Source organism: Cyprinodon variegatus, unplaced genomic scaffold, assembly GCF_000732505.1.
Source record: "Cyprinodon variegatus isolate N-32 unplaced genomic scaffold, C_variegatus-1.0 Scaffold85, whole genome shotgun sequence".
Lineage (NCBI taxonomy): Eukaryota > Metazoa > Chordata > Actinopteri > Cyprinodontiformes > Cyprinodontidae > Cyprinodon > Cyprinodon variegatus.
In genome coordinates this window covers 48,543-75,891 of record NW_015150538.1, presented here as the reverse complement: position 1 = coordinate 75,891, position 27,349 = coordinate 48,543, and the positions used below count along the sequence as shown (strand labels likewise).

The window sequence follows — 27,349 nt, the reverse complement described above, 5'->3', positions numbered from 1 at the left end:
CAGAACAGTTAACATTATTCCTTGTTTTGCTTACATTATTTCCTCTACTTTTACTGTATACTGTATTAATTCGTTACATTTACACTTGTGACTGAATGAAGAAAGGTTCATGTGCTTAAAACATTTGTATGACACTGTGAAAAAATGCAAACAAACCGCATAAATTAAATATGATTTTTATTTATTTTGTAATATTTGTTAGGGATCATATTATTCTTAGCCCATATTTGAAATAATTGTTTAACCTTATCCATGTCCTCCCCCGATTTCCGCCGCAGGTTTTCTAGAGTGAAGTCCCCAATGACCACACCATCGTCCCCGCAGCACATGTCCATCACCAGGTAGCCGTTGTCTTCAAAGGCGTTGATCTGATGCAGTGTGAACATCGGTGCTGCTCGGTACTTCACTTCACTCCTCTGTTGGATCAGTCAGAGTTATTAAATAGTGGGAGGTGCTGGTTATGCAAAAGACCTTGAGATAAAAAAACTTGAGGGAAGAGTGCCGTTTCTGTCTAACATCTGAGGACATTCCATCTTATGTTCTAGTGCACCTTAACTTTTTCAGGAGTGTTTTTCCCTGAGTTTATTGGGTGCGCTGTGTAATGAGACAAAGAAATTGAGAGTAACGATGTTTGAGGAAAAGCTCCAAGCACCCAAGTGTGTCTTCATCAGAATAAATAAGAAGAAAATTGTAATTGTGCTGGCATAGATCTTTGCACAGCCTTCACATTTTTGTTATTACTTTTTCAGCATCTACGTGATACTCTAGGTTTTATGCTTTATACTTCAATATACTTGTTGAATTAGGTGGGATAGAAAAGGTTTTGGCTTTCTAAAGTGCTTTAACAAATAGGAAAAATGCTGATCTGGGGATTTTTGTCAAAAGGGTTTTTAGATATTATTATCTTCCTTTCTGGATGAAAACTAAAATATATAAAAGATCATTATGGAGGAGCTGTTGTACCAGCAACTTTGACAATTTCAAAACTGCTGCATATTATTGAGATGCAAGATTATTTGGGCCACAAAATGACATCAGGCTTCACAAATAAAAAAAGTTATAGATTTTAAAAAAACATTGGTAATATGTAAAATCTACAAATGTCAGTAAAGAAAAAAATGTGTTTCTCAAATTGTTGCTTAGCGTTATAATGTTTCTTTAACTGCATATCCTCTAGAAATTGCAAGATAACTTTATCACACAAATATTTTCGAACAGCTCAAAGGTAGTCACAAACCTTGCCAGTGTGTCTGTCAACCAGGTGGAATATGGTGTCATACTCTGGCTCCCAGCTCAGTATTTTTTGAAAACTCTGTCCCATAATCTTGAACAGCATGAACTTCAGCACATTCAGCTTTATAGGCTGCTCCACGAACACAATGTAGTTCTCTGACATGACTGGAGAGGAATAGAACCATGCAGAAATTCATACTTTACATTCAAAAAACAAGCTGAGGAACTGCTCATGTTTTAATCTGTGTTTAGAGCACATGGGAGTCTCCCAGGCTTCTCAGTAAAGGCTAACTTCACCTTAATATTCAAGTGAGAGGTTTACACATTCCCTTGACCTGCAGGAATGAACTGTTAATTCAGGGCTTAAATAATTTATCTGAAATGATCATATTCGGGTTTATACAGCTTAAACCTGCAGTCATTTTTTTAGGCAAATAAACAAGTTACATTTTCTATTGTATTTGCCCTAAGCATGTTCAAATATATAGATGCAACTCGGTTCTGTAGTCAAATGCGCCTTTAAAAGTTGCAAAGAAACAGCTTTATTTTTTATAGAAGAATTAGTCCAAATTGGTAGAGCTGATTCTAATTGATTATTCTTGCAAAGGCCTGTTTTTTTAGCACAGCTTTTATTTCTATGGAACTAGAATTACAGGTTTTGAGCAATGGGCAATCATTGAACTGTAGTGTTAGCATAATATATATATGTATATATATATATATATATATATATATATATATATATATATATATATATATATATATATATTCTCCTTTTGGAAAAGTAAGGTGTTTCCAAGTTGAAACTATGTGATCCAAATTGCTAAGTCTTTGCTGAAACTAACATGCCAAGAATGGAGCTCAAATATATAGCCACTGTTATACTAGAAAGTGCTTGATGGCTGTAACATGCATATATTTAATAAGCAGCTGTTAAGGGATATTTATCCATATGTTACTAGAATTTCTTCACATCACTATTTGTTTAGCTTTTACTATCTAAAATAAGAAATTATCGCCTATTGCTTGTTTAAAGATATGTGATGTATTTTATTTGCACAATAAAAGATCTAGTCTGTCATTAAACGTTTGACTAAAACTGTTAAGTCACATAAAATATCTGCAAACAAATTCTAAATCAGTAACCTCTTCTGGAAAAGTCATGCACAAAAGCAATAAAACTGATCTCACTTACAGCAACACCATGTGGTCTTTGAGGAGGACTTCTGTAGTTGCACATACACAGTCAAACAGCTGCACACTATTCAGTCCCTTCATCCATAACTCTACTATCTTGGTATGCACTTTTTGAAGCTCGGAAACTAAAGGGATCAAAATCAGTTTCCTATGTTACACTTCTGAGGTAAAAGTTTAGGAAAAAAAAGGATTTCTGACATGGCCAGAAAGGAGCCCGAACACAATTTGGCTCCCTCTGACAAATGTAATATTAGGTTTGCTGTGCAACTGCACAATGCTTTCCTGACTTGTGGGATTTCTCGGTGCCCAGAAGTCTGGTGGGACAGGGTGGTCCGCCAGAAATATAGACTGAGATGTGATCAGGGAACAAATGGAGCAACGCTGTGTTAAATCAGCCAAATAATGGAGTCTTATTTGGTTTAGCTGACTGGTATTGGCCAAGAGCTTGATTTTTAATGGCTACTTTGTTGCCCCTATGGGTATCAGCTGACCTGTAATGTCCAATCATACGCTGTGCAACCATTAAAACTGACTCCTCCACATTTTAGTCTGCCGACAGTCTTTCAAATGCTGCAGCAACTTTCCGCACTGCCCTAGACTCCATGCTGTGCTCTAAGCTTTTGATACTGCTGAATTTACCAAGATTCGTGTTCCTGTGTTTGTTTGTCAAAGGGTTTATTTCTCCCACCCCAAATCTTTTTGCTGCTTGGATATTGTTTTCTTTTGTTGAGGACTCCCACAAAGAGCAGAGCCTATAAATATAACTGTAAATGATTGTCAGTGTTAATCCCTAGAGAGCAAAGTATGCATACAAAGATAAATAAACATAAATCACAACAAGATATATATATAAAAAAAATGCATGACTACTTTGTAAAGCATTGGAAATTAGTTCTTGGACTTAAGCCAAGAGGGAGACTACATTAAAAATTCTACCTTTTTCTGCCTTTTAAGGAATTAGACCTATTATATCGAGCAAAACAGTAATCAATATTTACTCCCCTAAATATGTTTACATTCTGTCCCACTGAAAGAACTAATTTCAATGCATTTTATTAGAATTTTAGACCATCACAAATCAGTGGCTATCTGATGCCCCTTTTCAAAACCTTCTTCAACCTTTTTGATATCGTCTTCTAACTCAGTATTTAGATCCATTTGCTTTTCCATCAAGTCCTGACAAGTTCAGCTTTCCTCACTGAAGACTAGCATCTCTGCAGCACAATGCTGCCACTACTATTTTTTATTGTAGGAAAATTTCGGCTGTTGTACTCTGCAGAATTTGCTGCACATTTTGTCTGTTTCGTTTGAAACCTCATCGACAGCTTTATCAAAAACAATATTAATAATGGAGTATTTGTATCATTTTCCATCCTCTTTAGAATTATGTGATACTTTGTTTAGTCTGTCACATAAATCCAGTGTCTCTTAAAGTGGAAGGGGTCTTAATATATTTAAGGCCACTGTAAAATATTAGGAGGTCAACAAAAATGGGGCTTGCTTTATGAATTGTGGCTAGAATAATAGACAGAGAGTGACTTGTGTTTGAGTGCAGCGGGACCTCTCTCTCATTAAAGCAACATTTCCACAGTAATCACCCATTTAAGTTCAGTATGCATCTAAGCTGCAGGTGAGGAACTGAGAGGGTGTCACTTATCATGCCGAAGTGTGCATCTCACCAAAACTGTGATAATAAGAAGGTTTTGTAGATTCAGCTGCAGGGATAGAGCAGATCACTTCAGCTCCAGTGAGGTCTGCTGAGTCTTCCTCAGATGTTTTCTCTAAGGGAGGGACTCGGATGATGGTGTAGAAAAAACCTGGAAGAAGCCCCCCCAACACAGAAAAAAACAAAACAGATTTTGTTGTCATGCTGTTGTGCACACATTTGCACAGATAACTTCGAGTAAATCAAAAAGAGTAAATATTAGGCAAGCTAATGAATGACTAAAGCACAGATGTGATTTCAGGTCTCAGAGTTTGCAAATTACTCAAAAGCAATCTGAGCAGATTTACAACATTCTGAATAGCATTTATACCTTTTCAATTTCTTTACATGTTGTAACATTAGAAGAACTGTAAAACATTTATGTAATCACACAGATTTTATGTTTAACACAATTGTGCCTGAGAAGCAGGAGAATTGTTTTTTTTTATTTAAAAAAAATTGATTTTCCACAAGCTCTGTAGGTAGTAGAAAACATTTTAAGAGAAAATTGCTCTAGTGACATGAGACCAAAGCTGAGCATTTTTTAGCCTAAACGCAATGCACTTGAAAACTAACGCTACACCCTCCATCATTTAGGGCACCAAGAGTCCTAAGTGTACAACCAATGCTACATTGCAGTTGTTTAGTGCAAAACATATTCATGCATGGAATGCCTAAACCAGGTTCAGGTCTGAATTTAGCAATGAAACTGTGGTAGGATTTAAAAATGATGTTTAAAAAAAACCCCCCCCCCCAGTTTGTCTGAGCATGAGCTATTTTGCAAACAAAACCGAAAAAAAGAACTTGCTGTTAGAAAGCTGATAGGGACGTATCCCAATAGACATGCAGCTGTAACTGCAGTGAAAAGTACTTCTACAATATTGACTCAAGGGGGCCACAGTTGTCAGATTTCTACTTGTAAACCATTTTGTAAAGAACATATAATTTTCCCTCCACTTCTCAACTACTACATTACTTTCTGCTGTTGTACCACAAATAATCCCAATGCAAGTATTTGAAGTTTATGTTTTAACATGACAAAATATGGAAAGGTTTATGAATGCTATTGTAAGACTTTGTAACTGCAGGTGTGAAAAGCAACAGCAAAAGAATTGCTTGCTTCTGTTAATGGCTGAGATTCATGGGTTTATAAAGGAAGTGATACAATCAAATAAAATAAATCACCATCCCTGCTGTAGGAGTTGCCCATGTTGTATGTAGCTCCCTGCTGGTCATAGTGTGGGTGTGCTGTAGCTGAGTTAACAGCAATATACTGACTCCAGTCCACCTGACAAAGAAATAACAATAAAAATACCTTTTAACCTTTATCCTTGTCCTATTTATCTTAAGGAAAATCAGTCTCTGCCTTCTTATCAGCTTTCTACATTAAAAAAGATACTTTGTCTAACCTTTAACTACCCACCTTCTCCTTTGTCTCCAAGGTTTGCGGATCCACTCTTCTCATAAAGTTGGTTTCTGTGCTGACATAATAGTCTCCCTTGTACTTGACAAAGTTCACATTAGCGTTATCTGTGGGCTCTGTTCACACATGTGGATGACAAGAACATAAAGTGTTTAAATATAATTGTATCTTTCTCACATACGTCACAAAAAGCAGATTTTTTTAATTTGACTGAAGCTTTAAGTCGCAGTTTTCATTCATCTTTCCTTTGCAGTGTACATTCATACATTTTTCTTCTTTTCTGAATAATGATTATAATAATGGATACAAATGCTTCCTTATTAAGACTTATGACTTATATTCATTTATGCCTGACCTTAACCCAAAGTAAATTCAAATTGTGCCTCTAAAATGACCCCCTAGCGTAAATATGGGAGTCCAGAACAATAGGACCAGTCTTTGGTTCTCACAAAGCCTTTTGGTACTCAGAAGGTTAGTAAATATACCAAAAACAGCCCTAAATAGGTAATATAAAACTGTACTCACACAAAAACACACACTGACTTTCTTAAATAGATGCCAACCTTTCATTATTCCTACTATGCAGTCAAGGGCAAATACAGTAAAATTTAGATAGATCATTTTTATTTTCTCTGACCAAAGTATTTAAACACTAAACAATGTATGAACATCAGAAATATGTGCTTAAGAGTTATTTTGATGTCATTCATCAAGGACATTCCTGGGCTTGAACATTCACCCCACGGAGCTCCCAAGGGCAGCCCAGTAATCTCTCAACACAATCCTTCTTCGCCTCATAGCACCACTTCGCACTTCAGCAACTGATACTAACATATATTATTATTTAATTTTTCTTTCTTTTTTTTTTTTTTTTTGGGGGGGGGGGGGGGGGGGGGGGTTAAAGAAATGTAAAACAAAAGCAGTGTTCTTTTTAATAAACTAACACAGTCAGAGTGAGCTAAGAGAGTAAAAGTCCAGGCATCAATTTCATATTAAAAATAGGATAATAAATAATTTTACTTTATTGATCTCACATTGGACAAATTTACCTCTGCATTTAAAACATCCCCTATGGGAGTAGTGGGCTGCCATCATGGGGCGCCCGGGGAGCAATCAGGGGTTAAAGGTCTTGCCTAGAGACCCAGAGTGGCAGTCTGTTGGAGTGGGGTCAAACTCAGAACTTCAGGATTCCAAGCTCTATGCCCAAAACACTAGGCCGCCACTCCCCAGGACTGAAAGGAGAAATCATGATGTAAGTGTGCATGATTTGCTTCTAACTGAACTATTATTTAAGAGCACTTCAATACTCAATACAATACAAAATCATACATCAGAAAACCAAACATATGTCTGATCTGTTAAGTGCCATTTCTGTTCTGTTGGCTCTGGTGTTTAAGAGCAGCCCAGATTGCCTTAAGGCGGCACCTTGTGTTACATAACCTATTTAGTAATGGATCCAATCCTCTCATGTTACAAAGCTGTTTTTTTGAGAAAACCACTGAGCAATGATCTAAAAAAAAAACAACATCTAATATATCTCAAATCAAAGCTACAGTGTGTAATTTTAAGCAACATCTGCAGACTGCAGCAACATGAACCACTCCCCCCATAACCTCTTATGGGGGGAGTGTAATACTCCCTGCAAGAATTATAATAAAGCTATTTATATGCATAAATTAAGCGGAACACTATCGTGATGGCCGTACTGCTCCACTCATGAAAGCAAAATCTGTTGGTCTCTTTTTGGCATCAAGACAATTATTCTTATTGTCACATTGCCAGACAGGACACCATAAAAAAAAAAAAAAAAAAAAAAAAAAAAAAAAAAAAAAAATGCCAGACAGGACACCATAAAAAAAATCATAAATAGTCTGTGACTGTTTAGGATATACGTTATATATGGGCCTTACTTGCTCCAATGAAGTCTTCCTCCAAACATGGAAGACCTGCTTCTATGTAATTATAATAGCAATTTCTAAGGCAACNTATATATATATATATATATATATATATATATAATCTGTAATACTCCCTGCAAGAATTATAATAAAGCTATTTATATGCATAGATTAAGCGGAACACTATCGTGACGGCCGTACTGCTCCACTCGTGAAAGCAAAATCTTTGACATCAAGACAATTATTCTTATTGTCACATTGCCAGACAGGACACCATAAAACAAATCATAAATAGTCTGTGACTGTTTAGGATATACGTTATATATAGGCCTTACTTGCTCCAATGAAGTCTTCCTCCAAACATGGAAGACCTGCTTCTATGTAATTATAATAGCAATTTCTAAGGCAACACAAACAAAAATATTGAGACTTTCAGTTATGGATGTTAAGAAATGACATACTTATTTACACTGTGTGTCATTTCTGTCGTAAACCCCTGTATTACACGCTGTAGCTTTAAGCTAACACTTGGGTCAGAGGTTATGCAGAGTGGTTAGGTAACATTTGCTTTTTTGTGACGTTGGCAGAAAGGTCATGACTCATTAACATAAGATCCAGCCCCTATCTATGGAATGTGAAAAACAGGATCTTCTATGGTGACAGGTGGAATAAAGAAGCCTCGAAATATGATGTCATAGAGAGATTACAAAAAAAAAACACAAAAAAGGGATACTGCTTTTTCACAAATCTAAATAGAAATAATGTGGCAGAGACCAGTCAATGCATTGGTAATTTTTGATAGAAAATTAAAGTTTCATCTTCAACACTACACATATTTAAGGTAAATATTATTTGTGGGTCTATGGAGGATTAAGGTGGATAAAATTAAATAAATGAAAAGATTAGTAGAACTAAATGAATAAATACAGCATTAAATAAATAAGTGTAAATGTATAATGGAATTAATAAATGTACCATGAAAAGATCAAAGTAGAAATTAATAAACGAACATAGCAATAAATGTACCAATAAATAATGAATGTACCATTTGTTTATTTAATACATTGTCAAAGCTTTAATACAGGATGTTCTTTTTCCGGGTTGATCATCAAAGTGGTCCTCTTAATTGTCAGTCATTGTGGTGATATGTTTACTTAAGGCCTTCTTACTGTACATGATCACCCCCATGACATAGTGGAAAAATTGCAAATCTTCTTTTGGAAAGTAAGCTTGTATGAGTGATGCCAGCAGAAAGTTTTAAACAGAGCGTGTACGTAGAGAAATAGGCTAGTGCATGCTCTCACACACGTTTTTTTTTTTTTTTTCACACATTTAATAGGTGATCCCTCTCAGGAGCGGGTGTAGGGTTGTGCTTGTGCATTTTTTTTAAGTGGAGAGGGTGGTTCTTTTCAAAAATTCGCAAAAATCCTGCACTCAATCTTTAAATAGTTGCATTTACTATTAAATTGTGGAATGCAGAACAAAATAAATAAATTTGCATTTAATACTCATATATTTCTTTTGAATTTAGACATTAATTAACATTAGTTTTTTAAATATAAATCAGTTGATATATGCATTTCATTATTTTCTCCACAAAGGAAATTATGTTTTCACACGTTTGTGTGTTTGTCTGTCTGTGTACGGAATAACTTGGTGATGATCAACATCAAAATGTGGATGCAGGATTTCTTTAAAGGATTTTTTTTAACAAGAATTCCTGGAAGGCAGCTGCATTGACTTTGGTATGCGGAAAAATGTGAAGCAGTACTAGCAGACTTTCATCTGAGAAGAGGATTCGGACAACTTAGCAGCATTACGGTGGTTGCTCTTGCTCAGTATGATACTTCTGATGTCTCGGATTCTGGGGTGGCAAGACTTAAGGAATTCAACATTTGTTATCAGAGTATTCTTTGAGACAACTTCTCAAGAACTGATGTTGTTGAACATGTCTTTTTTTTTTCTTTTACCACGCTATTTATTTTTTCATTGTGAAGGCAAAAAAATTGAGGCAAGTGCTATTGTTGTTCTGGGGACCTCACTAAGAAGTCTCACAGGACATGGCTTGACCAAGCCTGGTGATTCAAGGCCATCCCCCAGGGGGACGATTACCTGAAAGGGGAACTATGAGGAAAAGGTGCAAAGAAGATTTGGCAGCACTTAGAGGTAGTGGGCTCGGTAACCTGAACTACAGACACTGCCTCTGGGGGACGTGGAATGTCATCTTGTCACAGGAGCCTGTGGTTGAGTAGGAGGTGGAGTAATACTGGCTTGAACATGTCTGCCTCACCTCCGCACACAGACTAAGCTTTGGATCCCGGCTCCTTAAGAGCTACTGGACTCTTTTCTTTTACATACTGGCTGGAAGGGAGACATGGAGGGCTCTCCTGGGTTTACTTTCTAACCACAGCTGAGTTATCACATGTTTGAGTTCATCCTGGTGAATCAGAAGGTCACATCCCTGAACCTTCAGGGCTCTAAGTACCAGGCCTTCTTAGCATTCCTGGTGGGGTTGCTTGAAATTAGGTCAACCATCCAGGAGCTAATTTCCATCATTCTGCTGAGGGACTTTAATTTTGATTGCGAGGAATGGACCCCAGCTCTGAACATAAGCAGTGTTTTATGGCATGGCCATTTCTGCATTGTTGCCAACTTAGCAACTTTAATGCCTTTTCAGACATGTCTAGTGACATTTTTCAAAAAAGTGGGTAGCCACAAATCCAGCCACTTTTTCCTGTTTTGTTGATGACTTTGGTAACAACACATTCTGTACACCCACTGCTCTGAGTTAACCATCTACCAGTTAGCTTGCAAGCCCCTCTCTCTAAAACAAAGGGAACCAGACGCAGCAGCTGTAGCCTGTGTCTAAAGTCAGAGAGCAGAGTAACTCTCCTGTTTCCCCATTGAACATGAGTCATATGCACGAAGGTTCCATTGATAACCCTTGAATTTGAAATCATAGTTTAAATATAATATTTAGTATATTTTTTTCTTTAAAACTGTAGCAGTGAAATAGAATACAATATGTGTGGTTCCAGTAGATATGCCCTCAATTTTATATCTTAGTATATTATTCATGTTCAGAGGGGTGATTATTAAAACATGTTTCTGATGCATGTTGCATGCAAGCACAGGGTTCCTCTGTCACTAGTCCTTTTCACAAGTTTTTGGAAAAAGATGTTTAGGTGCTGCCAAGGGCCAAAGGGGGTCTGGTTTGTAGACCAGCTAATTTGGTCTCTGCTTGTTGCTGATGTCGTGGTTCTGCTGGCTCCCTTCTATCAAGGCCTATAGAATGCCAAGTGCAAAGCGGCCGGGATGAAGATCATCTCCTCCAGGTCATAGTCCTTGGTTCTTTACCAGAAAAAGATGGCTTGCCTTCTTCAGGTTCGAGAGGAGTTCCCTCAAGTAGGAGAATTCCTGGAGATCCCAGATACAAGCAGCTGAAATGAGCTTCCTCCACAGTGTGGCCAAGCACTAGCTTAGACATACTGTAAGGTGAGGAGCTCAGCCATCCAGGAAGCATGAAGTAATGTCACCTTTCCTCCAATTTGAAAAGAGTAAGTTGAGGTGGTTTAGACATCTGATGCATAAACCTCTGGATGCCAGCTACGAGAGGTGTTAAAGGCATGTCCCACTAGGAGGCCCAGGCGACAGGATATAGATGATAAACTCTGTTTCTTGGCCGCTCTGGAAAGCCTCCGTTTTCCCCCAGTCCCCTAGAGGAGCTAGAGAAGAGAAGGGAAAAGGGAAGTCTGTGTGTCTCTTCTGTTGCCCCTGTTGACTCCTGTTGACCATGTCCAATTCCAACTTAGACTCTTCAGATTTTTGTTTTTGTAGCTTTCCTTCACCACAAAAAGCTACAATATCCATAAAATGTAATCAAAGACTCATTGCAGTTTTTTTTTTGGCTTCAAATCTATTATGCATAGCAATGCAAATTTTTCTCTGAAAGTAAAACCTACTCATTACCTAGAAAGCTATTTCATTGCAAGAGTTTATTCAAGTTGTTAAAATGTGCTTCTTAAGGATACAATAGTATACAATAAGTGCGTTCAAATTAACTTTTTATTATAAAAGGAACATATTTCAATGATCTAATTATACAGACGGCATAAAAACTGCTCCTACAGTAAATGTCTATGTATCCCCATATAGTAACAGGTTGTGAAGTTTGCAAAAATCAAATAAATATTGTGCTAAGATAATTTATTCTCATCGGAAGATGTAGTTTTTAATTTATTTTGTTTTAGTTTTTAAGGAATAACACATGTTGTTTTAAGCAGATCTAAATGTCATTTAGACAGCATTTAAACAGCTTTTATAATTAATGGCAACCAAATAATCATTTATTACTAAATCATTTGTGATGGAGTCACATTTTAAGAATGTTTAACTAAAAAAATATATATAAAAAATAACTGATTGGCCCCAAATTTTACGCTAAAAGACAAAACAGTATTTTCACTTTCAGTAATACAATAAATATTAAATTAAATTAAGTAAATAGTTTCTGTATCTTATTCTTGCTCAGTTTTATACCCTCTTCATTATACTTACTATATATATATATATATATATATATATATATATATATATATATATATACTTTTTGAGAGTCAGTTAAAACCTTGAAGATCAAATTATATATAAGACTTCCTAGTATTGGGATTATAGTGTGTATATGCTAGTGCTGTGAGACCAGCAGAATTATGCTTCAATTATGCAGAATGTAAAAGAGGTAACACATACGTGGAATCTGAAAGCGGGAAAAGAAGCGTGCAAAGAAGTTTTTGCAGGGATCAGGCATTGCTACCGTCCCAAACTCTGACACCACAATGCGGTTCTTCTCTGAGTTGAGGACATACGAATCACTCTGTAGGAATCGGCTGCTGTAAGTTACACTGCCCTCAGAGATGTGAAACCGTTGCATCAAGGCCATCCCATCAAACCAGTGATTGTATCTGAAAGAGGATAAAAGCTATTTAATTTCTCTGACAGTGTTGTTGGGACAAATTTTGAAATATAATATTGAAAAAGATATTTTATACTGTCAAATCAACTCAACTGAACTGTAATAATGAAACCCCAATAATAAATTTCAAATGTTTTACAAGAAAAAAAACAAGTAGACTAATCAATAAAAAGACAAGGGAGATTTTATTAATTGACAAATAAAAGATTGAATGCATTTTTAGACATATTAAAAAGAGAATTTCTATGTTGTAGCACTGTATTTGTTGAAAGAGTAAGGCAATCCATTTTGGTGGTTCTATTCAAATTTAATGTGGCAGTGGTTTAGATTAAAGCAGCAGTAGGGAGTTCTGAGAAAAACATGGACTTAGCCTGAAAATTAGAAAAAACACATAACCCCCCCGCCTTGCTTAGCAACAGCACGTCCTCCACAGTGGATCCTGCTTTAAGCAGTGCTACTGATGAGGATAACAAGCTATTGCATTTTTACTGGAAAGGACAAAACATCAATTCCAAATTTTATATTTACTGACCACTGCACAGCTATAGTACAACAGCAATCTTGAGCTTGAACAATTGTATTCACAGTACGGTAGAAAGATGTGAGTAGTGCATACACGACCATGACTGAAATTGCTGAGGCATTCCTCCTGGCTTTGACCTGCTGTTTCCAAATAGGAACGGTGTAGGCAGAGGATCTTCATTTGTTCACATTGTCTGTCTCCTATTCCGCTATAAGAACTGGTGACAGTGTAAAAATATATTTATCCAATATACTTTTTCCAAATGCACTCTCTACGCTGTAAACTGTAGATCTTTAAGGAAGTTCAGACATTCAGCTATAGTTGGACACTGTAGCAATAATACAGCCTTGAAAAGACAACAGCATGGGCATTAAAAAAATCATATTATATATCATATTACAGAATGCTTAAAAGGCATTAAATTATTAATTGAACAGTAGTTGTGGGGGGAAAAGAACTGTTGAATGAGCATTTTTTTTAGTCACAGCTGTGAAAACGTCTGTCCTTTAATTTCCACACCAGATCTCAGTCCACTGCCACATGTCTGTAATGTGGTTGATATCAAATATTCTAAAATACAAATGCTTGATCCTGTTGATATGCCCATGTGTCAATATGGGTCAGAAATGTATGCCAATATTTTCTAATGTATATATTAAGGCCTCTCTGCAGAAAAAGAAGAATTCAACCTCGTAGCACTAAGCTCTACAATAATGGATACTGCTGATACTGGGGATTCAGCTTTGCATGGGTTAAAAATGCAAAAAGGGTGCAGGAAAATAAGTACTTGATGATTTAAAGGCAAGTTTATAATTTCGGTAGCTCAATTGTTTCCTCAGTTTGTTCGGATCAATAGAGTTGAATATCATCAACATAGCAGCAAAATTTAAAACAAATCCTTTCAACAATTCACATTGACAAAACAGATTCGATATCTATTGGCATCGGTGTGTCTATAGACTATGATGGTCAAAAATAAGTATACTGTATAAAATAATAGTGTTGAATAAATAAATACCTGTCATCTCCAAACTCAAATTTCCCCGGACCATTTCTCAAAAAGCTCCCATTGATCCAGGCTGGAATAATTCCCTTGATGGTAGTAGGGATTGGGTCAGGAGTTTCCTCCCCTGAATCCACCAAAGGTGCTACACTCTCTAGTCCACAGGCTTGTGGACATCTTTTCCTGCTGGATACTAACAGAGTAAAGATTAATAAAATGAATAAAACTCCTTTAGAAAACCTGTGATACAGAACTCAGAAAAACAAATAGCAGGCTTATTTTGTCAGCCCTAAACATTCCAAAAACGGGTTAATTAAATGATATGTTGCTGTGAAGATTGTGTCTCTTTGGATTCTTTTAAACTTCAAAGTGTTGTTCAGAGAGTGAAGTGAGAACAAAAAAGGCATGTGAGAACGGAAAAATCAGAAAATATATCCCAAATATATAACACCCACCTTTCTTTATTTTCTAACAGTAATAAAAAATAGAGTTTTAAAACTTTGCAATCCTTGTGGGGTTTTTTTTATTTATTTATTTTTTATTTGTCTACATCCCAAAATGCATGTAAATGTTTTTGTAAATCATTTAAGGCTCAGTGGTAGGTAACATTTTTTGATGAGGAACTGAAAGTCACATACTTTTTAGCTTTTAGGGTTAAATTGCCAGTTTTTATCCGTTCTTTACTCAATTCTCCCAAAAAAAAAAAAAAAAAACATTTAAACACTTCTCTATGAAACATTGGAACAATAAAATATATGCACGTATTGCATGTTAAGCAGATGCAAACCACTGAGAAAAAGGCAAAGTCTCATGCTGGGAGTTGGTAGAATGCTTTTGTCAAAATGTAAATGTTATTGCAAACAATCACGTGTTTTTGCTCATCACAACTCTACGAGTGATATACAGTAGACAATAACAATAAGAGCATGCGGTACAGAGATAATATGCTTGAACATCTGATTATGTGTACCTGGGTTTAGAGTGTGATTACTGCAACATAGCAAATGAAACCTGACTGTGTGCTGCAATTTTTTAAAAAGAAAGCTATTCCTGCAGTTTCCAGCTCTAAAAAATAAGTGTATTTTGAACAAAGTGAGGAAAACTGACACCCTCAAACTCCTGAAGAAAAAGAGCTAAGTGTTGTTTTTTTTAATATTCACAGTTAAAAACCTGATGGTTTATTGTAATCATTCTTTTTTGTTCATCTGTTTTTTTCCTCTAAACTGTCCCCTTTTTTTGTACAGCCTTCTATCCTTAATGACATTTTCTTCTGGTCTTTTCATTTCCATCGATCAGAGACCTGTCAGTGATTCATTTTCACTGAACAACTGAGAATGACTAAATGGTCTTGATGAGACATTGTGCAAATTCTTTTACAAGTCTGATTCAACAGGAGTCTGTGGAGCAGGAATAAAAGAGAATGCCAACATGTCTTATCATGACTGTAGCATAATTTTTTTTCAGCATTTCAAATGTAAAAAAAAAAAAAAACATTTGGATGAAATATCAGCTTAATATCAGCTAAAAGGATTCTTACATTTTTTGAATAAATCAGTTGAGACGGATTCTCTATCTCTGTCATTTCTATTATACTTCAGTTCTGACTGAGAGCATGCATTACTCACACCTGCAGTCTACCCAAGATCAGAAGACATAAAAATGAAAAAAAAAAAGAACTTAAGGAACTGATTTTACTGTTAGCAGTAATGGAAAAATAAAAATAATTTTAAAATCTAATACCTGCCAAAAAAAAGCTGGAAATTGATTTTTTTCCATTTCCTCAAATGGAATCAGTTTGAGTAAACAGGAACATAAACATAATCATGTAAAATGTCTGAAATAACTATGTACTTACAGCTGCAGGTCTGGGACTCTGTGTTTGCTGACATGGCTCCTAGCTCTTTGGATTTCGTTTGCAAAGCACACAGGAATTATATAAGCTGCAATGAAAACCTTTGAACCCTCATTACCAGTCGAGGGAGTGATCCAGGCATTAAACAGCACAGGCATAGATAAGACATTTAAACCTCTCATTAGAACCTCTCATTATAAAACTTGTATTTTACTGCGAGTAACATTTATACTCTACGTGTGTACAGCCTGGTGGTCTTTATTCAAATGTAGAGATTTGATCTAATCTCAGAATATTTTGCAGCTTAGCTCTAAAGAGCCTGGAAATACATCTTTTAAGTAGACTAAGCAGCAGATGTTAATCTGGCAGGTGAAAAAAGAATCTGCATCAAAAAATCTGCAAAGACAGCTTTTTTTTCTCAGTAGAAAAAACAAAACACAAAAACTGCTTCTTTAAGACTATATGTGACAGGCCAACACAGAGATTTAATATTACCAGTAATAAATCCATAGTTGTTAAGATTAAGGAACACACTTTTTTAGATTTAAACAAACAAAAAGGCATTAATGGATACAAGGTTAAGCCTAAAATTATTCATACAGTTGGTATTAGCAATAAACAATAATAAGGGTGAGAGGAAACAGTTTTGAAGACCTAAGTGCCATCACCCTAACTATTGGCTCCTAAAGAGGCTCTACATCAGATTTAATTTAAGATTTTCACTTGAAAGTAATGTTCAAACTTTTAGTCAGAAATAAAAGATTACTTTAAACACAGATCTTCCCATAGCAAAAATATGTTTTTAAGCATTTTTTTCATATACATCTGAAAGTTATATAAGTATATGTAAGGTTTTAGTAAATTATGCATGTTCAATCTTACATTTTAGGACAAAAACACAGATGCAAATGTTTTAAAAACATTTTAAAACACGATTAAACTTTTGGTTAACCAACTCTGTTTTAGCTCTGGGTATCTTTTTAGTGTGTTTTTCTCCATGATTAAGCTATTTTTAGCACAATCCATCCAACTGGGACACAAGACCTTCACTGAAGAAAACAACTAGGAGTTGTACAACACAGCCCATCAGCATGATGCTGCCACCACCATACTGTGGGGTTTCCGCCTCTTAGTATTTTGTACATATGTCACAAAGTTTGGTCATAGTACCTATCCAGATGAAGCGTGGTTTGATTGCAACAACAAGCTTCTTGGTAGATTAATGTTCCAATCACAATGAACCAACTACAGTTAACACCAGCTCCCAGAGTGGATAAATCTGAAAACCCCCACTATGACGTCTCTATCGTGATACCCCTTTAGTCTTGCTTGAACAAAGCATCTGTTTTAATGCCTGCATTGTCACCCACAGTTGTCCCACCTGAGATTTGATCTCTCCACCTGTTGCTTATCTGATTTATACTTTTTTTTGCAGCCCCTATGCCTATTTTAATTTTAAGATTATAGATTAAACAGAGTTCTTTGATGTTTAGAATTGACACTTTTTTAAACGTTTCAATGCAATACACACCTATGTCTCTTCGTCCAGATGACGCTGTTTCTTCACTGTGAAGACTACAGTATGTCTTCCGACTCCTTTACAGAAAACTGGAGTTATATTAAAGTCAAAGTACAGATGTGCAGACATCAGCAAAGGGACCATTCACCAATAAAGTGACTTCTGAAGGCAATCCATAGCACTAATTTTTGGCAGGTATCTAAGTAACAAGGATTAGATGCATATAGGTTTTAGACATTTAAAAGTCAAATATTGTGAATATCATGCATAATATTCTCTATTTTCTGTGATACACAATGCAAAATTCCCGATCAAGGACTCTGAAGTCTATAGTTGCAACGTGTCAAATTGTTATCAAGTTCATTAAATATCTTTTCATCAACAACACACTATGTATGTGTGTAATTATACGTACTAAAGTGTTTATGTTATGTTTAAAGCTTAAGACTTGAGATACAAAAACAAAGTAGCTGCAAGTCTCAGCAAAGATTGCTCTAAATAACCCATTTAGGTGCATAAGCAGAACTAAATGTTTTTCTATAGAGGGATGACCACACCTAGTAATTATGATTACTCCTCTCGTGCATTCTTCTTCTTAGAGTAAAAACGAGGGAAATCCTGGCAAGTGTGCACAAGACATGAAATTATGCCAGTTGAGTCAGAATTTGTGCTTATAAATTTTTATTTAATTACTTGCTCCCAACTTGACATTACTAGAAAGGGGTAACACAGAATTAGACAGAAAAACGAAATAAAAATATGCATAGACAATCACAAAGAGACAGCAGCAAAGGCGTTCAGTTAACATCAGCATTAGGAGAACAGTGATTGATTTACTTCAGCCCGCTGGCACTAAACATGCAGGCTGTGGTAAACAAGGCAGCTGCTGTAAAATGCAGTTATAGTTTAGAAAGTTAAACAGTATGAACGTTAGAGGGCTCTGAATGGGCCACACATTAGGTTGTGCGGTGGGACAACGGTGACTGAGGCATGGGGGGGAAATGAGCTAAGAAAAAAACACACAAACACAGCTGGAAGCAGCCAATAAAACTGGTGTGGAATAATAATATTTACACATATTGCAAAATCGTACTTTTTTTTGTTCCATGTACAGCGTGTCCAAGACCAGTGTTGTGTTTATTGCCTCAACATGACATAAAACGACCATATATGGTGTCATTCAGAGTTCAGCTGCTGTTCTGATAGGGAAAACAGTCTGAAGTGTACCTGCTAAGACTTCCCTAGAGGGCTTCAGTCGATGGGCTTTTCTTCCTGCCAAGCCATGAGAACATGACAGACTGCTTCCAATACAAACATATTTCACCGATAAGTAGCAGATTTATAAGATCAGAGGTTTTGAACTCAGTGAAAGGATTTGGGAGCTATTTTAGGTCAGGCTGACATCTTTTATAGCAGAAGTGTATTAATGAAGATAATTTTCTGGCTTTTGGTTTCTTTGAGTTTACATTTCACTTCATTTATCTTGTGTCAGTATCAAATTAATGCATAAGAGAGTAATTAGAAATAGTGGTGAAAGCGAGATTTGCTGGACAATGTCCTGTACCAGTGTGTCAGATTATCAGAAATCTCTGGATCTTAATTAAATTTCAGTAAACTGTATGTTACATTTGGGGAGGGAAATGTGGCTGTGAGTGTTTTGGACTGTATATTGGTTTTGCATTTTAATAAAAGTATTAGTGCCCATTTGTATTGAAAGCGTATCTTTAACTCAGTCAAATTGGATTAGGAGCGTCTCTGAACACTGTGGAAAAAAATCTAAAATCTAAATAGGTAATTTATTCGTAAAACAAATGCATTTGTTCTTGATTTGAGTAGGTAAGTGAGACGCTTTGGTAATCGAACAGACAATTTACATTTAAAATAAGAAAAAACATTTGCATCGTCTTCTTTCAAGTGCATTTTATCCAATGATCTTATTTTAATGGTAAAAATACTCATTCCAATGCCAAATAATTTTATTGACCTACTCAAATTAAGGGTAAATATACTTAATTTAAGAAATGTTTACTTATTCCTAGATCGTTTTTGCCGTGAATTGAATTGTTTAGGGTCTAGACTTTTACTTAGTAGCTTTTTCAAATAAAAATATTTGAAGAAGCATTCCATTGGGTTGTTCTCCTGCTGTAAGGTGAACCTTTGCTCCACTGTCAACCATCTCTAACAGCAGCATCTTCTATGGTGCTTTTTATTTAGTTGCTGCCATTTTCCTATCATTTCTCACCAGCTTATGTCCTTCTTCTGCACACATCATGATTATGTTTTGCACAGAGTGGTGAACAGTAATACCACACAGGCATTTTATTTAGCAATATGCTGCCATGCATACATAATACAGGAGTTGAAAAATTATTAAAGGTGCTTGCTTTCTTTGCCTTCTTTTTCCCCTCAGTGTATTTTTTAATTAAAAACTTAATATATGCTAGTAAGTGGAAATACGCTAGTACAAAAATAATTCGAAAGACAATGTAAAAGCAGATTTAGCTTTTTTAAGGCCCGTAGCACTGTAGTTTTGAGGTACCCTCTCATGATCACTTTGGTTTTCTCATTTTAGCTTAGCCTAAAGAGATTTTTTTTTAACTAGCTTTTTTTCTTACTTAAAACAAATAAATTATACATTTTAATTAAATCAATTACCAAATAAATGAATCATGGATTTTTGTTCAAATTAAATCTACAGTCTAATTGCAGAATGGACTATACTTCTATATCTATATTTATAATCTCTCTCTCTCTCCCTATATATATATATATATATCTTTCTAATTTGTTTGCCACTTTTGCCTCGGCAGTCAGCATGCAGAGTCTCAGGCTTGCTGCACTTTTACATTTCTGCCTGTTCTCTCAGGTCCTGTCATCCAGATCATCCAAAAAACAGTTTAGGTCTGGTTATTTTGCAATAGATTTGAGTAAACTTTATAGAAGATTGCTGATTTGAAGAGTGTAAAGTTTTGTCACACATATGGTGTTCCTACTGCATAATCTGCCACAAAACTGCATGTTGAAACTATCAACACATTTTCTGCATCAATAAAACCATCTGTGTTTCATTGTCTTTGTTTGATTTTTACAAACACTTTTTTTCATTGTAGAATTCTCAGAAAGAGTGCCAAGAATCCAGATGCTGAGTTCCCATGCAGTTATGTAAGCCTTTGATTTCAGGTGTTTCAGGGATATAATAATAAGATAAATACATAACTTGTGTTTAGCACATATATAAAAAACAGCTGCATTTTAAACTCAAACGTAATATTCATATATTCATGTCCAAGTAAAAAAAAAAAAACAACTTTAGTCATGAAACATTTAGTGATTTAGTGTCAATAATGCAGGAAGGTCATGAGAAATGTCCCAGAAAACACACCTGTCTGATATAAACTCTGAGCCTTCTGTGATTGGTCCTTCTGAACCCTCAGGAGGCCACCGCAGACCAATTGGAGAATGTACTGCTGTGTTCAGAAAGAGAGCTGCCTGAGGTGGAAAGTTTAAAAGAGTGTGTGCGTCCTGCCGTCCCTCAGCAGAAGCATCAATCAACATGATCCCCATTGTGCTGGCCTCGGTGCTCATCGCTGGCGGTAAGAACATCTGGTATATTCTATTCCTGTGGTTAATTGTTTCTCTGTGTTGCATTTGCTCATCAGTAAACAGTGAGCAAGTCCTTTGTGTGTGAATCTTTGTTGAGGATGAAAATGCTGCACTCTGCTTCATTTACATGTATTGATATATATATATATATATATATATATATATACATATTCTGAAAATATGTAGGCTGAAGCAGAGTGTGGCATTTTCCTCTTTGGGTGTGTGTGTGTGTGTGTGTGTGTGTGTGTGTGTGTGTAAGGGTCACTTATATCTCTTATTATTTCAGCCCTTGGGTGCGGCACCCCTGCTTTTGAACCCCTGACTTCCCGTGTGGTCAACGGAGTAGATGCCAGGCCCCACAGCTGGCCCTGGCAGGTATGCTGATGTGCACACATCTGCCTGTGTTTTTATGTTCACTTTAATGACCCTCCTGGTTCAACATCTCGCTGTCAGACATCCAACTCAGTGACCGTTGAAAATCCTGCAATTAAGTAGACATTTTTTTTAAGTGTTAAATCATGAATCTGTACCTTCCATCTAAAGAACGACAGCCCACCTCTTTGCATATTTCTCCTGATGCCTGTTTTTTAGATCTCCCTGCAGTATGAAAAGGATGGGGAGTGGAGGCACACTTGTGGAGGATCTCTGATTGCTGCCAACTGGGTCATGACTGCTGCACATTGCATCAAGTAGGAACAGCTGAATTACACACAAAACAATTGCAAGGAGACAATCATCATTGCACGTAGCCTACTTATTTCAGCTCCCAAAGGATTAATTCTCCTACAGAGAAATTATTCATCCTATTCTCCTCTCAAAAGCTGAATCAGACCAAATTGATCAAATTGTTAAACTGTTTACTAAATCGTCCAATATGTTTACATTTGGTTTCAACTGTCCTTTTTTTCTTCCAAAGCACCCAGCTTTCCTACAGGGTGTTTGTGGGCAAGCACAACCTGGTTGAGGAGGAGGCTGGCTCCAAGGCCATCCTGCCTGAGAAGATCATTGTCCATGAGAAGTGGAACGCCATCTTTGTAGCTTTCGGGTAAAAGTACAAAGAGGGGAGAAAATCTCATTCTCTCTTTGTCAACACAACAAAGAAAGTCAAAGTACAGACTAAAATAAATAATGTAGACATAAATTCATTAAAACAATCAAACCCAACTTTTAAATCATGTGACAGATAGTTTATCTGTCTTCAAACATGTTGAACTTTCCTCATAATTTCTTGAAATAAATAAAGTTTTTACATTAAAATCATTTGAGCAAATTTAGATATTGTAGTTTATTCTTATGGTTATGTTGTCTGAGCTAAAGTTACCCAAGGATATGTTACTAAGTGTAATTTATGTTTTTATTTGTTCCTTTTTTTTTTTAGCACTGTTGAACTTATTTTGCACATTAAAATAAGAGGAAATGGAATGGAGAAAGGGAAAGATATGCAGTATAGATCTCAATAGATCAGCAGACATTCCTCAGACTGCTTTATTTAGGACTCGGTATATGAGTCTACCTCTACTTTTTCACCGCACCCTACTCATGTTTCATACATTTCTGAATCCTTTAATAGTGGACATAATTAAGCAGTAAAGATTTCGCCTTAAGTCAGTCTAAAGTTGCAATTTGTTGTTCCCTAAAAATACATATCTTTTTATTTGCTGTTCTGGATTGGAGTTTCAAGTATTTCCAATGATAAAGTAAAGTAAACATACTCAGAATACCGTTCTTTATCTATTTACCTTTATTCCTTTTGATGACATAGGTTGGGCCGATTGTTAAAATTTTAGTCTGACATAACCATATTTGATTTAGCTAGAATTGAGAGAAAAAAAAAAAGGTTTTAGGTAAATGTTCCAAAAATTAATGATTAAAGGTAAAGTAGGTAAGGCGGCTTAAAGTTATATTTGACTTCATTGCTGAGCTTCTGTTAAACCAGTATCAAAATTTCTCAAAATAGAAACAATTTTGATAAAATGACTGGAAAATCTTTTCAAAACAGATAGTATATGTAATCCTTTTCTTTTAAACTAAGAATTGATAAAAACTTTTGGATTTGATTAGATTTTTAAAATCCCTTTGACCTCCTAACCTCCTCTGCCTATTTCTAATATTAGCCCATGGAACAACCAACAGAATAACCTACACTTTGAGTTGTTATGTGTGGCTGAAGCGTAACATACTGTTTCTGAATCATAGACCAGTATGTTTCCAGGGCTGCAATTCATTATTAACAACGGCCTCAGGGTTAAGCAGCTCAGGTCATTACTAAACATGACTTCAGGATTACACCTTTTGGACTATTTTCAGATTAACATACAAATAAAATTTGTAATAATCATTGTGAATACATCTTAATAATATGACATGTAAATGTTTACCTAATGTTAGTGGGATATTGCATATTTGGTATTTTAAGCTGAATAATTTAGTATATAAACTTAGGTCAAACTAAAATAAATTAAACATCCTAACTGTTAGTATGTGGAAATAATCATTAATAGTAAAATTAATATAAACATGTCAGAAGCAGCTTTTTGGTCCTCTGTTAAACGTCATGCAAACCTATGAGAAGCACACTAGAAAGAGCCAATATCTTCAGTTCAAATAAAAACAAAATGTTTAAAGGTTTGGCAACCATTGTCATTGCATTTGATTACAGCACTTATTCCCTTATCTGGGTGTCTGAGGTTGTGAAAGTTGATTCTCTCTCAGCCTTTGCCTCTTTGTCTGTCTCCCTTGCAGTAATGACATTGCTCTGATTAAGTTGTCCGAGAGTGTGACTCTGAGTGACCAGGTGCAGTTGGGATGTATCCCCGCTCCTGGTACCTTGCTGGACAACCTTTACCCCTGCTACATCACTGGCTGGGGCAGAGTTTACAGTAAGTTCCTGCGGTGCTCATATTTAGAGCATGTCTCTGAAAAGTCTTTACTTCTGCTCCATTTGCATGTTTAGGTCGAGTTTAGCTACAGTTGTTGATTCATAAACAGTGGGGGTTAACCTGAACATTTGGGGAAGTTAAGAAGAAAATCACCTGCATAAGATTTGAGCTGAAACTTTTCAGTGGGGGGATTACTTCTAAATTGAAAATTTGGGTCAGACTGTGAGTTTTGCTCTCGGGGAGCTCCTGTAAAGCAGCTTTGACAGCCAGTGAGTTTATGTGTATGACGGTAATAGACTCTGCCTGTGTGTTTTAGCCGGAGGCCCCATTGCTGATAAGCTGCAGCAGGCTTTGATGCCTGTGGCTGACCACGCCACCTGCTCCCAGTCTGACTGGTGGGGTATTGCTGTTAGGACCAGCATGGTGTGCGCCGGTGGGGATGGAATTGTGGCTGGATGCAACGTAAGCGTACACTTTGCATGAGGAGCGAGATGATTATTTTATCAGTTATGTGTTTTGTTTTGTTTAGTCCTTCAAAATGGTTGACCATTAATTGCACAAGCTGGGTTTGAAGACATGCAAAATAAACCCACAATGTGATTCAGCTGAAATGAAAACAGAATATATTTCCCTCTTAAAAAATATTTTCTGTCCTGACGCCAAAAAAATCAACAAATGTGGTTTTTGTGTCGCTGTTTACTGCAGCATGACTCGTGAATCAATCATTTTGATAGTGATTTTCCTTTTTTTTCCTTGCTAGTCAGTCTTAAAGCTCCTTGAGTTGAATTAAACATAAATCTTCTTTCTGAATGGATTGTTCAGGGTGACTCTGGTGGTCCTCTGAATTGTAAGAACTCTGAAGGTGTTTGGGAGGTCCATGGCATCGCCAGCTTTGTGTCTGGCCTTGGCTGCAACTACGAGAAGAAACCTACTGTCTTCACCAGAGTCTCCGCTTTTAACAGCTGGATTGATCAGGTACAACAATGGACAGTCTACATTGCAATAGAATAATTTTTAGTATTCATAACAATTTATAAAAAGCAAAATACTGTATATTTCTCCAAAAATAAATAGGGCCTCAGAAAAACAAACACTATTCACAAATTAAATCTTATCATCAGTCGGCTGCTTGAATAAGACTGTTACATTAAGTGCTACTTTACAGAGCACACTTATTTCATTGAACCATATGTTTAACCTAAAGATATTTATTTATATTCTAAGGGAAGAGCTAAAAATATTTTAAAGAGTAAAATGTACCATTACATTACAATTAGTGTTCAGGGTTTGTGAGCATAAGTATTTAGTTGATCAATAAGGCCATAAATTCAAATTATAAGCATATTTATTTTTTCTCAACAAGCAAAAATAACTGATATCTTATTATTCAATATCTAATTGTACTAAAATGCAAAAGGAAGCTTTTTCAGTTTCTGTTAAGGGATACTAAAAGGGGATTTTAAGTGAAGCAAAATACATACTAAGTACAAAAATATTAAAATTTTACAGTCAGAAAACTAGGATTCTAACAAAAATATAAAAGAATTTGAGATATATTTTTGTTTGTTTCTTTTTTAAACAGTTAGTCTAACCAAAAAACACTTAACATCTTCTCCTTGTTAACAATATTCAGATATGATTGCTGCTGCTTCACAATGTCCTCCCTTATTTTCCAATGCACATTATTACTGGCTGCAGTGCAGATAACAACTCACATAAACATGACAGTGTTTATTCTTTATATTAAGCATAAATTGCTATAATGATGTCCACTACGGTCGAAGTCCCTTTCAGATTAGCTGATACTGTAGGTTCACCCTCCAGGGTTAACAGAACTGGCTTTGGACCAAAATAAGTTAATAAGAGAATAATCAAGATAACGTAAAAACTCCCTGAATAATAGTCCTGATTTTACATTGAGGATTCTGGTAAGCATCAAATATAAATCCTTAGATCCAGCTAATGTTCTACACAAAATAATTAAAAGCCCACAAGAAAAGGTTTTGCCTTTTTAGATACACTGTCTATTTTACCTGGACATTTTTATGGATAAGTTGTGAGCTGTCTGTCTACAAAGTTAATTTTTCATGTTTGATGAGGAATCCTTTATTAGTGTCATTGTTTTATTGCATATTTACCATTAGAAATATATATAAACAATAACTAATACATCTAAAAAAAAAAAAAGTGGGATCTTTTCATGTGTCAAGGGACAACAGACACGTACACATAATCCTTAATAGGCATTTTAACTTCTTAAAATAAAATATTATTTAATAAATTCTGTACTATTTTAACACTTAATATTTTTGCCTTCTTTTTTCTAGGTCATGATGAACAATTGAAGACTGTTCAAATGAAGAGCAAGTGAAGAAAGTTAAATGTCAATAAAAGTACCTAAAAACTGCATCTGCCTTGAGTGTATTTTGCAGTTTAAGATACAGTTGGTAAATGCATATTCACATCAAGTGAAGCATATTTAAATATTTATTCTTTATGCTTGCTGTGAGCATCCATATTAAATGAAATGAGGAGGCCAGCCTCCTGGATTGCCAGAAATGAAAACAGTATCAAAAAGTGCCCAGCAGGTGTCCTCACAAACTCATGATAGAAAATTGCTTCTGACAGCTTTCCCAATCGGGATTTTGTGCATGATAACCAATGTTTCTGCATGAAAAAACAGCACCAGCAAACAAATGTGACTCACATCATTTTGCAGGGTATTAAAAAGCAGACAAAAATGAAATTCGAAATCTGAATTAAAGTGTAAGATGAGATGCCAAATAATGCTGAGTTTGATAAGACTGAAAGCTGTGTGCATAAAAAAGGAAATGTGAGATACACATCTAATAATCATGCATGAAACTGACCTGTTTTGCCTCTGAACCCTCTTCCATTCCCATGCAAGGGTGCAAGGTTTATGAAAACCTTAATATTCTACCGCAGAGGAGAATATTTCCTCATGATACCTGGGATCTGAAAATGCAGAAGCCCAATATGACAAGGTCATGATTACTATTTCTATCTTTTCTTACTCTTTATCTCCCCCAATATCAACGCTGTAATGAGATGTGGAAGAAAGAGTAAGTGGGGTGAAGACTGAAAAAGAAATGAAATTGCCTCCCTCTGCTTTCTTCTCGCTGTCTCTCTCTTTCTCTGTCTTCTCTGCTATATTCAGTAAAAATACACACAGGAACACTTTAAATGTACTGGGAGCGAGGAAACATCTTCTCTGACATGAGATGAAGTGATCACACATGACACATAGTATTTGAGTGAGTAATAATGATTCTACGTGTGCGGTGGGATGCATGTGTCTTCACAGTAGAATACATTACGAGCAGCCTGCATAAGATGCATGGGGGCACAGAGCTTCTCTGCATGTCCATTACTGTATCTTTCCCATCTTCTGATACAGTGTATGAACCATTATATCGTAGCTCAATAAATCGCATGTCAGAGGAAGCATTCAGTGGAGTGTCAGTCTCTGTCCACATGATGTATAGTCAGTCCATTCAAAGCTACTGCATGAAAAGCCTGAC

The 27,349-nt window shown here is 35.9% G+C and overlaps 2 protein-coding genes across 2 annotated transcripts in view; one reads left to right on the top strand and one right to left on the bottom strand.

Annotated features, from left to right (window-relative positions):
- The window catches only part of LOC107083819 (beta,beta-carotene 9',10'-oxygenase-like), a 19,048-nt gene extending 3,205 nt beyond the window's left edge, over positions 1-15,843 (bottom strand). Inside the window, exons 1-8 of the mRNA XM_015373306.1 lie at positions 15,810-15,843; positions 13,970-14,147; positions 12,206-12,417; positions 5,559-5,674; positions 5,321-5,423; positions 4,110-4,247; positions 1,238-1,398; positions 246-416 (exon numbers count right to left, since the gene is read on the bottom strand). Coding sequence (XP_015228792.1) covers positions 246-416; positions 1,238-1,398; positions 4,110-4,247; positions 5,321-5,423; positions 5,559-5,674; positions 12,206-12,417; positions 13,970-14,147; positions 15,810-15,843 — 1,113 coding nt within the window. The remainder of the gene's footprint in view (positions 1-245; positions 417-1,237; positions 1,399-4,109; positions 4,248-5,320; positions 5,424-5,558; positions 5,675-12,205; positions 12,418-13,969; positions 14,148-15,809) is intronic.
- A 4,982-nt stretch (positions 15,844-20,825) lies between these two features.
- Positions 20,826-26,214, top strand: LOC107083821 (chymotrypsin-like elastase family member 2A). The gene is made up of 8 exons (XM_015373309.1): positions 20,826-20,918; positions 21,215-21,303; positions 21,520-21,617; positions 21,845-21,973; positions 23,671-23,807; positions 24,124-24,269; positions 24,630-24,782; positions 26,135-26,214. Exons 1-8 carry the CDS (start codon positions 20,879-20,881, stop codon positions 26,150-26,152), a joined length of 810 nt encoding a protein of 269 aa, XP_015228795.1. The 5' UTR covers positions 20,826-20,878; the 3' UTR covers positions 26,153-26,214.
- Positions 26,215-27,349: the final 1,135 nt, after the last annotated feature.